Source organism: Centroberyx affinis, unplaced genomic scaffold, assembly GCF_046629955.1.
Source record: "Centroberyx affinis isolate AG114_WGS23_722 - 3 ecotype Tasmania unplaced genomic scaffold, CSIRO-AGI_Caff_v1 ptg002870l_1, whole genome shotgun sequence".
Classification (NCBI taxonomy): domain Eukaryota; kingdom Metazoa; phylum Chordata; class Actinopteri; order Beryciformes; family Berycidae; genus Centroberyx; species Centroberyx affinis.
In genome coordinates, this window is record NW_027281003.1 from 261,019 (window position 1) to 273,821 (window position 12,803).

Sequence of the window (12,803 nt, forward strand, 5' to 3'; positions counted from 1 at the left end):
GGATAAACTGATCAACGATACCAACAGAACACAAACGACCAGCAAGCGAGTCGAGAGGACGTTATAAAGGGAAACAAGGACAAGAGTAATGCAGTTCCTTCTGTTCAAATGTGATCACTACACACTATGAGACAACACTGAAGTGATAGCACTGTTTCCTCTATGCTAATTCAGCAGTGGAGAGGCATGACGGCCAGAAAACAGCGATCTCAGCTACAGAAATGTGGAGGGTCAAAATCAGAATTTAACCCATGAGGTGAATTAATATTTTCATCATAAAATATTCAAACAAAGCTGATAATTATACACAATACAATACACAGTTAAGACCAATGGAGGATGTTTTGGGGTTTAGTAGTTTCATTTTTATTAGGTGAATGGAATATTTAACCTTCATGTAAACTTGGCTCTGATCGCACTCTTAGGCATCAGGAGTTAAAATCTACCTATAGATCTACAGACAGACAAATTAAATAATTTCAAATAGGGCTTTTTATATAACTGTTATATAAACATTCATTTTACATAAAGATGTCGGGTAGTAATATGAACTACGACGGATCACGTGATGGTATGGATTGAAGGAAGCACAATTTGTCAGATGCAACACCAGAAATTCTGTTTAACACCACAGTTTATAATGAATGGTTTGCAGAGTATGGCAGTTATAATGCAACTATACACAACTTTAGAGAAAAGAGTGATACGATATAACACCATTTCTTTTGTTAAGTGCTGCGTGCGATTCTGAATTGCACAAAATATGTACAGCCTGAATTTTAAAAACATAAAATGACAGCATGTCAATACTCTTAAAATAAAGCAAGAGCGTAGTGTTGTGATGCTTTGGTACACTTTGGAAAGAAACACCGGCCTGCAGTCAGAGTAAGCTGTGACAATAATGAACCCCACCAAAGAGACTTGTGCTTTGAAAAGAGGCTCAAAAGGGAAAGCCATGCCATTAACAGACTTTAAATATTTGTGTCATATAGGGAGGCAGGTATTAACAGACATTTAGTGTTCAACAGGCCACAAAAACTGTGTCTCTACTTACAGCCAAATCATCTGTGAGCCTGTTCATGCCGACAAGCTTCTGGTGTGATAAACTTGCCAGAGGAATTAAGTCAACAATCTCACATTTGTCTCACAGCTTCTCCCCATTTCAGCGTCCATGGCTTTTCTCCCAAGTTTCAGGCTCTGAGCGGCGTCCTCATTTGTCCTTAGTCTTCCCCATGGAGGAGCGCAGGGGGAGAGTGCCCTCTGCCCACGAGTCGGGGTACTGCATCACCTTCTGCCACAGACTCACCTCCTCTCCCACAGAGTCCATCATCACCTCCTCCTTTCCGATTTTTACAGTGCCTGGAAAGGTAAAGATCAGATTAGTTCAGTTCCATTTCCCGCCAGTTTGATAACCATCTAGGGTGATTCACAAAACTACATAGCTGAGTCCTGAAAGAGCAGATAAAATCTTTGTGTCACCAGGTTTCATTGAATTCTGTCAGTCTTTTACCTGTCCCGGAGCTGAGGCGGACCCCTCCCAGGAACTCGTTGCTGGACATGGCCTCTCTGTCCCAGACCGTCAGCTCCAGACACATCCCCTGCAGCTGCTCCAGGCTCAGCTCCTTGTATACAAATGTGTGGTCGTAGTGCGGGTTGAGACTCTTCTTCACGACTGGAGTCTTTCTCTTTGTGGACTTGGCCTTAGTTGGTAACAAGTACCTGCGGAGCCACAAACAATTCGCTTAGAAGAAAAATAATTTGCTTATTATGGCAATGCAATGAGTGAGGTGTTAAGAGTGGACACTAACCCTTTTACAAACGAATCTGTCGTGCCTCCTGATTTCATTGCCATCAAATTCTTCGCCTCTTTAATTAGGACGTGCAATTCTCCCCCTTCCTCAGTCTTTCCCTTCTTGCCTAGGGGGAAGAGAGGCACACTCGACATTCAGAAACATGAAGCGAAGTGTATCAAAAACACAGGTAGAGCTGATTGCGCTTTTCTTACAGCAGTCTTACCTTTGATTTTGTCAGTTGTTGGCTTTGTAGGTGTGACATACTTCAAGGACACCACCAGGTCTCCTTTGTACTGAGCAAAAGCAGAGGCAACAGGAGAGGCTGCCTGTTTATGAGGGAAATGTATTACTACTAGATCACAAAAAAAAAAGAAAACTCAACAAACAAGGCAACAATAAACATTCCTTCCCCACAAATGATGCAGTCTCCTTATGGCCAATCATAACAAATATACCACCTTGTTTTGACCTGTAATGGTGGCGCCACCATTGGGCCAATCAGTGTAATATTGAAAATGCTGGGGTGTTTTTCAAGTTTCGTCAAAACCCAATCAGCAGTGTCAGATATCGAACGTGATGGACTAACAAGTGAATGAACGACAACCCCTGCCATTCATCATGGGGGACACAAAAAACATATTTCTCTGCTGTACCTTCCCCATGAGTGAGACTCGTTCCTCCTGAGGGGAGTCCAGGTCCCGGCAGTCCAGGGGAATCTCCACCTCTCCCAGGAAGGCGTTGCGGCTGATCCGTCCATGGTGCCAGACTGATAACAGCAGGGACCGGGTGATCAGCTGGGAGCGGCTGACTGAGTACTGGTGGAAGAGGAGGAGGAGGATGCGTCTTAATACTGATACACTAATGGAGAGGTCTTATTGAATTTTAATGCTGAGGTGCTGTGGGAGTTTTTAATTAATCATGGAACTTCTATGAAAGTAGAAGATGAACTGTGCTTTTATTGGAAGTTTTATTCCTTAATCTAAAAATCTCAAATATAATTTGCCTCTTTCCTAAGCTAAATTGCTTCAGACTTTAAAGAGCAAATCGAAAACTACAGAGCCATTATGTTACAAATTGATTTATCAAGCTAATTTCCTATTCCTCAACCTTGTTTGGCCACTGTATTTAAACTGCCTCTGTACATTCAGAAGGAGGCCAGCCACAAAATCAATATTTGTCACTAGCTATTCTTATCTTCAATGTCAATATCAATCTTAAAAGTCTCTGTAGGTGGGGTCATTATCTGCAACAGGCATGGCGCAAGGTCGGTAATCAGGGAGTGTCATTAAATCAACAGCCTAAGGCCAACAGAGTTTCTGTCTAATTCTTGAAGGGCCATTAATAAAGCATCACCTTTAAAGTCTCTTTGTAGGTGGGGCTCACTGTGTTCCTCTTGATGCTGGTCTTCCTTTTGCTCTGGCGAGATTTGTCTGGGAGAAGGTAACATTTGACATAACTGAAAAACAAAACAGAAAAAAACCAAAACATGTCAAGCTGAATGGCTTCCCATCTGGCGCAGCAAACCATCCAGACACTTCCACAGTCCATCCATTTCTCAACTAAATGCCGTGAAAAATGTCTGTTGACATTCAATTTCCTGTGAAGCTCAAGTAATCACCTCCGGGACGTCGTTTGCAAGACTTCGTAAACACAGAGCCACCTCTTATCTAAGCTGATCAAAGTCGTGTTAACATCACTGAAGGGTGTGTGTGCGGTAAACAAAGAATTTATATCAGAGTCACATCTAACACTGCTGCTCATGTGCTTTCAGTAGAAGTGGTTGCACGATGAGGGGAGTGAACAATATAAATTCACATCTTGTGTTTTACAGCCAGTGTTAAAGAGGGAAAGAAAAGGAAAGTTCAACACTGACATTTTCCCACTACGCTGCAAACCATAATTCTTTTTTTTTGCTTTAATTTTTCTGACACTGGCAGATCTCTACAGTACAGCTAAGCTCAGAAAAAGGTAAAGTCCTTTTCTTCCTTACGGGTTGGAGCGCTGCCGAGAGGCGTCGCCGTAGGCCAGCCCGTGGCACTCCTTGACGAAGACATGGAGGCTCTGGGTGTGTTCCTCATAGCTGACAGTGAAGACGATGTCTCCGCTCACCTCCACGCTGTCATAGTCCCCGGCCTCACTGTAAATACTCATCAGACTGCCCAATGTGCTCTGGAGAAATACACACACATCAAACCTGGGTCAAAAATCATTTACAAATAATTCTCAGTGTTTGTTTCAGTCTGGTTGGATTGGGTTGGGCGTGTGTTTGCCACATAGGGAAATACACCGAGTGCCAGAAATTTTAGACAATCACAGGAAAATATTTCAATTGTCAATTACTAATTACTAATTGTCAATTTAGTTTACTTTTCTGTGATTGACACAAACCTGACACTATCTGGATTCTCCTGATGGGGCAAACCCCATTCATCTGGTCTTCAACCAACACGCAAATTAAAAAAAACACGTTTCAACAATAGCAAATATTGACATTTAGATAATATTTGGATAGACGTGACCTTAGGGGTAAACACTGCAGGTCAGAGTTTAGAAACATTATCATATAGACTTTGCTTACAGCTACAAAAGACATTAAGTACAAACCAAATAAATGACAGGAGAAGTTGCTGGCAGGTAAGATAAAGTGACTCAAGGACAAACAATAATATTAACAGGAGCTCAAGAAATGTCCCTCAGTATCTATACAGATGGAGAATGACAGCATGAAAGCCATATTATCCTCAGATTCTCATTCCCAGAGGCTTTGTTTTGCACTGGTAACTTTAGAAACATTAAACTTCACACTTCCTAACTTGAAGGAGGATATCCCGAGGTGATAGCTGCTTGTTAAAAGTTATGTACCATCAATTCCGCTTTGAGAAGCATAATAGAAACTGTTTTTAGAGCACTAACTAAAAGGCAAGAAGTGAAAAATATGATCAAAGAGACAGAAAAGTTAAGTTTACCTTTGAGCTGTGCAGACTGGAGGAACTTGAAGCCGCTGTCTTTTTATGGATGTTAACCAAGTTATCAATATCCTCGTCTTCCTCTTCATCTTCCTGTAGTACCATGGAAAACATTTAGAGGCCTGATCATACACACGTAAGTCTAGAAGTGGATCCATTCATACAATGGAGAGATACCATAATTGGGATATATGAAGTAGGAAGAGAGGTTAAAGGAAAAATCCATCTGTAAACACTGTCAAAACAGCTATGGGCAATGCACCTTGCATTTCTGCTCCCATTTTGTTCTTTGGTGGTGTATTTTTCTTATTCCTGCCGATAACTAGCCAAATGAAGACAACGCAACATCAGAACTAGATATTTCCAGCACAACTACAATGGAGTTTAGCAGAAAAATTTGCAGCTATCTAAAACATCAGCAATAAACAATTTGGTGTCAGTCCCTCAGCATTAAAGTGCAATGGACTTCTTTCTAGACTCAACATTTTGCACCGACGTTCAACAATCATGCAGGGAGAAATCCATTTACAAGAGGCAGAGGTACCAATTTCTCCACTGACAGCAGCCTCAATAGACCAGAATGCAACGCAGCCACAAGACATGTTGCGTTTTGTGTAAGAGGCGAGACTCTTACTGTTTCTTGACTGGAAAAACTCTCGGCCTCTTTCTCTTGCTACGCTATCATTATCTCTCTCTCTACCTACACATATTACTCAGAGCTGAATGCAACAAGTTCACGCTCCTTCTCTGGAGGGCTGTCCAGGGGCATTCTTGGAAATGTAGGAAATCACAAGCTTAAGTACAAGTAGACGAGGCAAGTTAAGGGAAAGTGGGTACGCCAAAAAAGTAAATTACAACACTTCATCACAAAATAACCCCAGGAGTGTGTTGAACATTGTAGATTAACAATGTAAAACAGTGTAAGAGTATCAGAGGGAGGATTTCTCCTGCTTACCTGCACATCAAGTCCTGGTACAGATTTGCTCCTGGTGCCCATAGAAGCCCCTGATGCATTACCTCCATTTTCACGGAGGTCCTGCACTGACGTATGCTCTGTTACAAACATGCACAAATGAAATTAGGCTAGATTACATTGCAGAAATCACTTCATCGCTTGGGAAAAAGAGACAACTGCAGTACAAGACGCTAACCTTGAGGCTTCGTAGAACGTCGAATGCTCTTCTTGAAAATCCCATCAGCATCATCCAGGGAATTTGCCTCCGACCTCAGGCCGGCCCGCTTCACTTCCGGGGCCTAGAGAGACAGTAAGTTAAAACAGAAAGGCAAACTTGTCTACTGGCAATGGGAAAGGAGTCAATCACCTGTTTTTTTTTCATATACGCGTTAATTTTGGTGTAAAAAGGGTATTACAGTCAGACAGTAGAAGGACTTCTGATGGTGGAAACAGGCCATCACTGACTAAGCTGAAATGAGCAGGCCAATAGAAAGCCTCTTACAGTTTTCGCTTCCGAGTTAGCCCGACTGGAAACACTGGATCCTGCTGGACTCGACGCGACTGTGGTCTTCTCTCTCCTAGATGATATGAACATTGGTTGAAGCTTGAACTTTTTTGACATTTTTTGACAATAATATATATATATATAACAAATCTTACCACTGGTGCTCATAGGAAGGAAGGGGAGTTTCAATAATTTGGCCAATATACTTATTTTTGTTGAGCGATAATATGGTCCATCTGGGCCCCTTACTGTCACGCCTTGGAAGATTTTACTGACTTTGCTTGATGACGCATTGTATGATATAATCTCCCCTTCCTATAATTTGGTTGACATGCCTATTCTGCTGAGGTATAAATGATCCATCAAGGCCCCTTACCGTTATGCCTTGGGAGTTTTAACTATCTTTAATGCTGGATGATTTACTGAATGATGTAATTAGTAATGTCATGCTGCTGTTTTTACTTTCTTAAGTGGCAGGCGAGTATGCAATTAACTCATTAGTCAGTTGTTTTGCCACACCTATAAATATGTGTTATGAAGGCTTCTTGCAGTCGTTCTTAAAAATGTTCTAGCCCAGTCAAAGGCTTTTTACTTTACATCCACATGATAGCCTTGGAATTCTTTTTCATCAAGAAATATTACACTTAATCGTGTTTGTGTCTGTCTGTGACCCTGTGTGTATGCAGTATATACAGGACAGTCCTAGTCATAACAGTGAGGCTTAACGTAGAGCAGATAAGACACGTTCAAAAACACGAGGGATCAGCTTTGCTTTTTTTTTTTTTTTTTTTACTGCAGATTGCCTGTGTTCATCGTGTGCTTCTTCAACGCCTGTGGTGGCTTTATGGATGCCAGTTACCTCAGCCTCGGACCAGATGCTGTTTTATGGTAGACGAGAGATGAGTGACAAGTGCTGGAGCTTAACTTGAACCACTGTTGGGGAAGAGGGCGGGACTAACGATGCACTTCCTGCCTCAAGGCGAAAGGTTGCACATTGTAGCTTTAAGTTTAGCAGAACCACTTCTGCAATTCATCCTTTTAGCATGAATTTACCTTGGTGGGTCGGGAGTCCCGCGGCCGGACTCTGTCTCAGTTTTACTACTACACAGGCTGGATTTCTCTGCGGACTCTGTGTCGCTGCGCTGTTGCAGGTCCTTTGACCCGACATCCTCCTTCGCTTCATACGACTCCCTCGAACCGATAGATCCTGAAGCCTCACTGGATGGACTGTCAACAGAGAACGTGTCAAAAATGCTGAGGCATTCTGAATGTGTGTTCAGCCCAAATCCTTATATCAATGCAAAGAAAGGAATGGTGATTACGCCTTACCCCGTCTTGGTAGTTGCCTGATCTTTCTGTCTGGGCCGAGGCACAGGAGCAGGAGCGGGAGCGGGAGAGTCGGAGTTCACCTCTGTACTTTTCAACAGCACTTCTCCCATCGTCTCACGCTTCTTCACTTTAACACAGAACAAAGGCTTAATCACACTGCTTTACTTGTTGAAACAAATGGAAACGGTATCATGTTATTTTAACTTTGTTTTCGTGTTTTTTTTTACATTTTCCTCTTTTCCTCATTTAATTGGGTCGACATTCCAGTGACTGCGGGCATTTCATTCTGCCCAGGCTGAGATATGTTTACATTCCCAATTGAACTGCGCTTGCCCACATCCTCTTCCTGTACTCACATGGCGGCCTCTTTTTCAGGGAGCTTCTCACCAGGTCGTGTCCAGGGTTAGTGGAGAAACGGTTCACCCTTTGATCGTAGAACCAGTCACCTGTGCATTTCTTTAGATCCCTGGAAACCAATATAAAAATCACTGTTTTTATTGTGAAAGGCCTAAACTGAACAAAACTGACATAGATTTAGTAGTAGCAGTAGATTAAGTATTACACAAAATGGAGCTGGTACTATGAGCTCATGACTCATATATTTAACTGATTAGACTCATTTAAAAAAAAACCCAAAGGTCTGGGTTTCCTGAGACAAATCTACTGATGCCACAGATAGATACCACAGTTAGTCTTTGTGAACAAAGGAAGGAGGAGGGGCTAAACGCAGAGTTAGACCGATATATTGGTCTTATTCAATATCTGACATCTTCCTGTCATGTCGTCCACCGCTAATATAGAGGTTCCTCCCTGACCACAGCTACATAAAACCAGTCTGTAAAACCAGCAATGAGATTTCTTCTTTGCACACTTTATATATTTATTTAATTGCTCAATAAATTAATTATTCATTTAAAAGGCAGTAATGTATCCCAAAGTTTCCTGGACCACTGAATAGGTTGCGGTGAATCACCCTGCCTTAAGGAGCTGCTAACTCAACCTAAAAGACTTTCATTAGTCTGGGTTTCAGTGGAGAGTTTTAGTGTCCCGTGATGGACTATATGCTGTTTCCTAGGCTTTTCTTTGCAGCCAAGAATAAAATACTTGAGAAGGCACTGAATCCTTGTAGTGTTTTTTTGGCTTGAAAATGGTCAAATTCAAAGATCAGCGACTTAATTCTAAACATTGGTATTGGCCTTCAAAATCACATCAGTCGAACCCTAGTGCCCACTTTAAGGGAGTGACAATATACAGAAAACAGAGTCTCTTACCCCTCTTTGGCGCACACGCTGCACAGCCAGGATCCGTTGGGCCGCACCGTTCGGCAGCTACGGCACACATGGTGTTTACATGCTTTACACTGGCTGGAGACGACCGACAGTCGACTCAGAGGCTCCTGGCATCGGCCGCAGCTGCGCTGGCTGTACCTTCCACTGCCGCGCTTCGCCCCCTTCCTCTTGATGTCCACCAACTCTGCCTTCAGCTTCCTAAAACAAGAAAGGGTTCAAAACACAAATGTTGTCCTTTGACAAACTCCATCGCTGGTCCAGTGTCTTAAAGGAAAAATCCACCATTGGATACTCTTACACTGTTATATACCAAACTTTGATGTTAAATACATTCCAGTAGTTATTTTGTGATGAAGTGTTGTAATTAACTTTTTTTGCTGTACCCACTTTCTCTCAATGTGCCTCATCTACTGCAACTTCAGTTTGTGATTTTCTACATTTCCCAGAATGACTTTCAACAGACCCCAGAGAACGAGTATGAACCTGTTGCATTTAGCTGTGGGTTTCACATGATTTCATGTGGGTTTCAAGATTTTAAGCGTGGGTTTTTCCTTTAATGAAAGGTCCGAAACGAAGTAATGTACATCCTTACACATAAATCCGTCTGCTCTGTGTCTATGGATCATTGGTCATCAGTGAGGCTAAAGTAACAAGGTATGTAGGGCGATGAAGATGAAGTGCTGTCTCCTCACCGTATGCGCTGCTCCTCTGCCTGCCTCAGCTCCTCGTCCCGACGCAGCACCTCCAGGATCAGCTCCTGCTCAGAGTCCGTCAGGAAGGCCAGGTTGATCATGTCAGCAGCCTGCGGCATCGTAGCTCTTTTTTTATGGGTCCTCAGCACAGGTTAACTAGCCCAACTCAGGGGCTGTCCCATTTAGGAAGGCTCTTGAAGACAAAATAGTGGACCAGAAATTGGTTGAGATGGGAAAGTAGTCGACTGTCTATACCTTGTAACTGCTGGAAAACAGTTTGACTAAATACTTATAACTCTTTGAGGAATACTTAAAAAAATGAATGAGCAGATTGACAAAAATGTAAAAATAAATATCACATAACACAATAAACATGGAAAAAAGCCTACAGAGGGAACAGCACCTCAGACCCCAACAGAGAGCCTGTCTCAACACTGAGCTCATACATGCTGCAAGAGGAGGAACTTGGTGACTGGATTCCCTGCAGTGAGGAAGACACACATGGGCAGGGACAGTTGTGCTGTCCTGATAAAGTGACTGGTAGACAGCAGAGTGACCTTTCTCCCTTCCTGTTAGCCTCCATGCAGCGAGGCCTCTGCTGCCAGCATGCCAGCGTCCCATCACTCTCCCTGCTGGAGACGCTTCATTAAGGAAATGACAAGGCAGCCACTGCCTGATATAAAATCATTAGATGACCTAAAAGTCACCACAGACAATCCATGGCAACTCTACATAATGATATAAACTCCCAACAGCTTTGGGTTACTTTCAGAATTTGAAAAAAGTAGCCTACTACTTGAAATCCATTTACATATTTGACATTTGCATATTTAAAAGTCCAAATATTTTTTTCACACCAGTCAAGTTACCATCAAAAGACTGGCCATGGGAACAAGTCAACAGACTGGTCTTTAGACTGGTGGTTCTCAACCTGGGGGTCAGGACCCCCCAAGGGGTCACAAGATAGCTTTTGGGAGTTGTGAGATGATTTATGGGATAGGAAAAAAACATTTCTCCAATACAAATGTATTATCATGTCTAGTTTCTCTTGTGAAATACTGAATAGTTTTCAGCCTCTAGGCCTCCTCGGAAAATTAATCAAAAACAAACAACCTGAAAAGGGAAAAGAATATGCAGCCTGTGACTGGGGGTTGTCAATATGTCATATGAGAGGATTTATAGCCTAACATGGGAAACATTTGGCCAAAACTATTTTTTCTAAATGATAAATGACTACAAGGAACCAGGAGGCTGGAGGATTAAAAATCCCACATACAGTCAAACAGGGTGAAAGGTTGTTTAGAGTGGGAAAGGCAGAAACAACATGAGCTCAGCATATCATGAAGGGTTCCCACCCTCTAAGGATACAGAGAGCGGGTGGAGTTCTCCGGTATAAGCCATTTGTTTAATCTTAACATCAAGCTTGTCATCTGCCACGTTCCCATTTGAACAGCCTCAAGTCCAAGCAAGTGTTTAAGAAGCTGGGAGAAATGTGCGTGCTAAATATCAGGGGAAGGAAGGTTAACATCCTATACTTTAAAGTAAAACTTTTTCCTCATTGTTTGAACACTTCAGGCCAATTGACTCATGGTTCAGCTGAATAATACCGGCAAGGCAACTTAACTAGAGATTAATCTTCAAGGAAATGGCGCATGCGTCTGTCACAGATACTGCAGGGAGATAGGATACTGCACTAACTGGAATAATCCTTAAAAAAAAACACAGGACACAGGGTTTGAGACAGGGACTCTGTCAGGTGGTCAATAGTTTTTCCAAGAGATTTGTAGCAGCGTTAGTGTCTGTGATACGAATTATATATATCAAGTTGCTATGAAAATGTGTATAAACGTTACTATTGCATACAAACTCCAATGTCCCGACTGACTGTCTTCTCCTAACTCATGACATTCATTTGAATTGAACAAACATGAAACTAGTGCAAGTCGGCAGATTTCAAATCATGCTTTAAGAACACGCCAATCGGCTATAATAAACTGTATCGAAACGCATACTTTCATAAAGTAAGTAGGCTAAGATGCAAAGATCAAAACGGGATTACAACAGCCTACTCACGGGAAATTAGATAATTCAAACGCAAACCCCCGATATTCACTTCATAAACCAATAATCTTAGACAAGAGCTGCGCTAATCCAAGTGTACGGGCTGCAGATTTGGGAAGCAGAGCCAATGTTTTGTGTAAGCATACAACCTGAACCAAGATAACAGATAAGTAAGCAGCAAAGCACGAAACAAGTGGGCTAATTAAGAGAAAATTACAAACACCTGCTGTTTAAAGTTGACTTCACCCCCTCCTCCGCTATTAGGCTACGGCTTGCGTCACTACGGGCGGCGGCGAGGTATTTCTCACAAAAACACAACAAAAAAAAAGGGTTTAAAGTCGTAGATTCACGGTAGATTCACACCGCGTTTAAAATAATAACAGTGTCGTGCCTGTAAATAGGCTAACTTACCTTCCTCGGAGGCAACACCCAGCTACAATCCAGCCTTCCCCTCTTTTTGCCTCCCGTCTCTAAAAACTGTTGACTTTCTGGTCCAAGTCCCGGAAGATAAGGAAAGTTTGCCGGAGCAGATCAGGAGCGCCTCTGAACATTTTCCATGACAGGTGCATTTCCTTTGCTCTACTTAACCGCAGTCGCACTGGATGTGGAAAATTTCATCCGCATTATTATTAAAACTCTGCAGCAGTTTGCGCTCTTCCATTACCCAAATTATACAGTTGTTGTTTTTTTTTTTTTTTTTTTACATTTCTGCAGAGGCGGCGTAGTAAAATGTGGAATCATTTACAGGGAGGGGAGTGGAGGGTTTTAACAGAGAATATTGTTAGTTTGGGAGATGTGCAATGCAATATATATAAATGAAGAAAACGAGCCATGTGCATGTTTTGCAAAAATAGTGTGCGAATTTTGAGAGTTTGGTAAAAATTAAAAATAAAAATATAGTGGATGCCAGAAAATAAATCTTGTCACTATAGAGGGAAGGGGTGTGTCTGTGTAGCCTACACTAGGATGGACGTAATCTCATATTATGATCTGTAATACGGTAAATATTACCTGCTACTATTGAACATTATGGCATTATGCAAAGTAATGGTAAAACACTCACACATCTGGAAGATAAACATGTAGTCACTTTAAAACTGCCTGCAAGAAAGGCAGCAAAAGAGTAATTTTGAAAGAAAAATATATTCTTCACAACCCTTAAGATGAATTTTGGGTAACATCTGATTGAGCAGTTCTTTGCAGGTAAAGCAAT

General features: G+C 42.0%; 1 protein-coding gene across 3 annotated transcripts; it reads right to left on the reverse strand.

The window, feature by feature from the left end:
* Window positions 1-2: 2 nt before the first annotated feature.
* On the reverse strand, window positions 3-12,125 carry sytl4 (synaptotagmin-like 4). 3 transcript variants are annotated; one of them, XM_071536401.1, is made up of 18 exons: window positions 12,002-12,125; window positions 11,814-11,893; window positions 9,530-9,720; window positions 8,820-9,035; window positions 7,905-8,014; window positions 7,549-7,675; window positions 7,273-7,446; window positions 6,217-6,292; window positions 5,911-6,013; window positions 5,715-5,812; window positions 4,760-4,852; window positions 3,784-3,962; window positions 3,147-3,249; window positions 2,447-2,608; window positions 2,017-2,119; window positions 1,809-1,917; window positions 1,511-1,719; window positions 3-1,359 (listed from the first exon to the last, which is right to left on the reverse strand). In XM_071536401.1, the coding sequence occupies exons 3-18, from the start codon at window positions 9,646-9,648 to the stop codon at window positions 1,211-1,213; spliced, it is 2,130 nt and encodes a 709-aa protein (XP_071392502.1). In that variant the 5' UTR covers window positions 9,649-9,720; window positions 11,814-11,893; window positions 12,002-12,125; the 3' UTR covers window positions 3-1,210. The 3 variants fall into 3 exon arrangements, with proteins under 3 accessions (XP_071392502.1, XP_071392501.1, XP_071392500.1); XM_071536400.1 differs by lacking the exon at window positions 11,814-11,893 and having other exon boundaries at window positions 9,530-9,722; window positions 12,002-12,086; XM_071536399.1 differs by lacking the exon at window positions 12,002-12,125 and having other exon boundaries at window positions 9,530-9,722; window positions 11,814-11,986.
* Window positions 12,126-12,803: the final 678 nt, after the last annotated feature.

Bases quoted from the DNA above. Each gene is read 5' to 3' on its own strand.
- sytl4 (XM_071536401.1), bottom strand. From the start codon at position 9,648: ATGCCGCAGGCTGCTGACATGATCAACCTGGCCTTCCTGACGGACTCT. The intron at 6,293-7,272 runs GTAAATTCATGC...CATATCATCTAG, and splicing joins GGGACTCCCGACCCACCAAG to GAGAGAGAAGACCACAGTCG. The intron at 4,853-5,714 runs GTAAGCAGGAGA...ATGGTACTACAG, and splicing joins TACCAGGACTTGATGTGCAG to GAAGATGAAGAGGAAGACGA.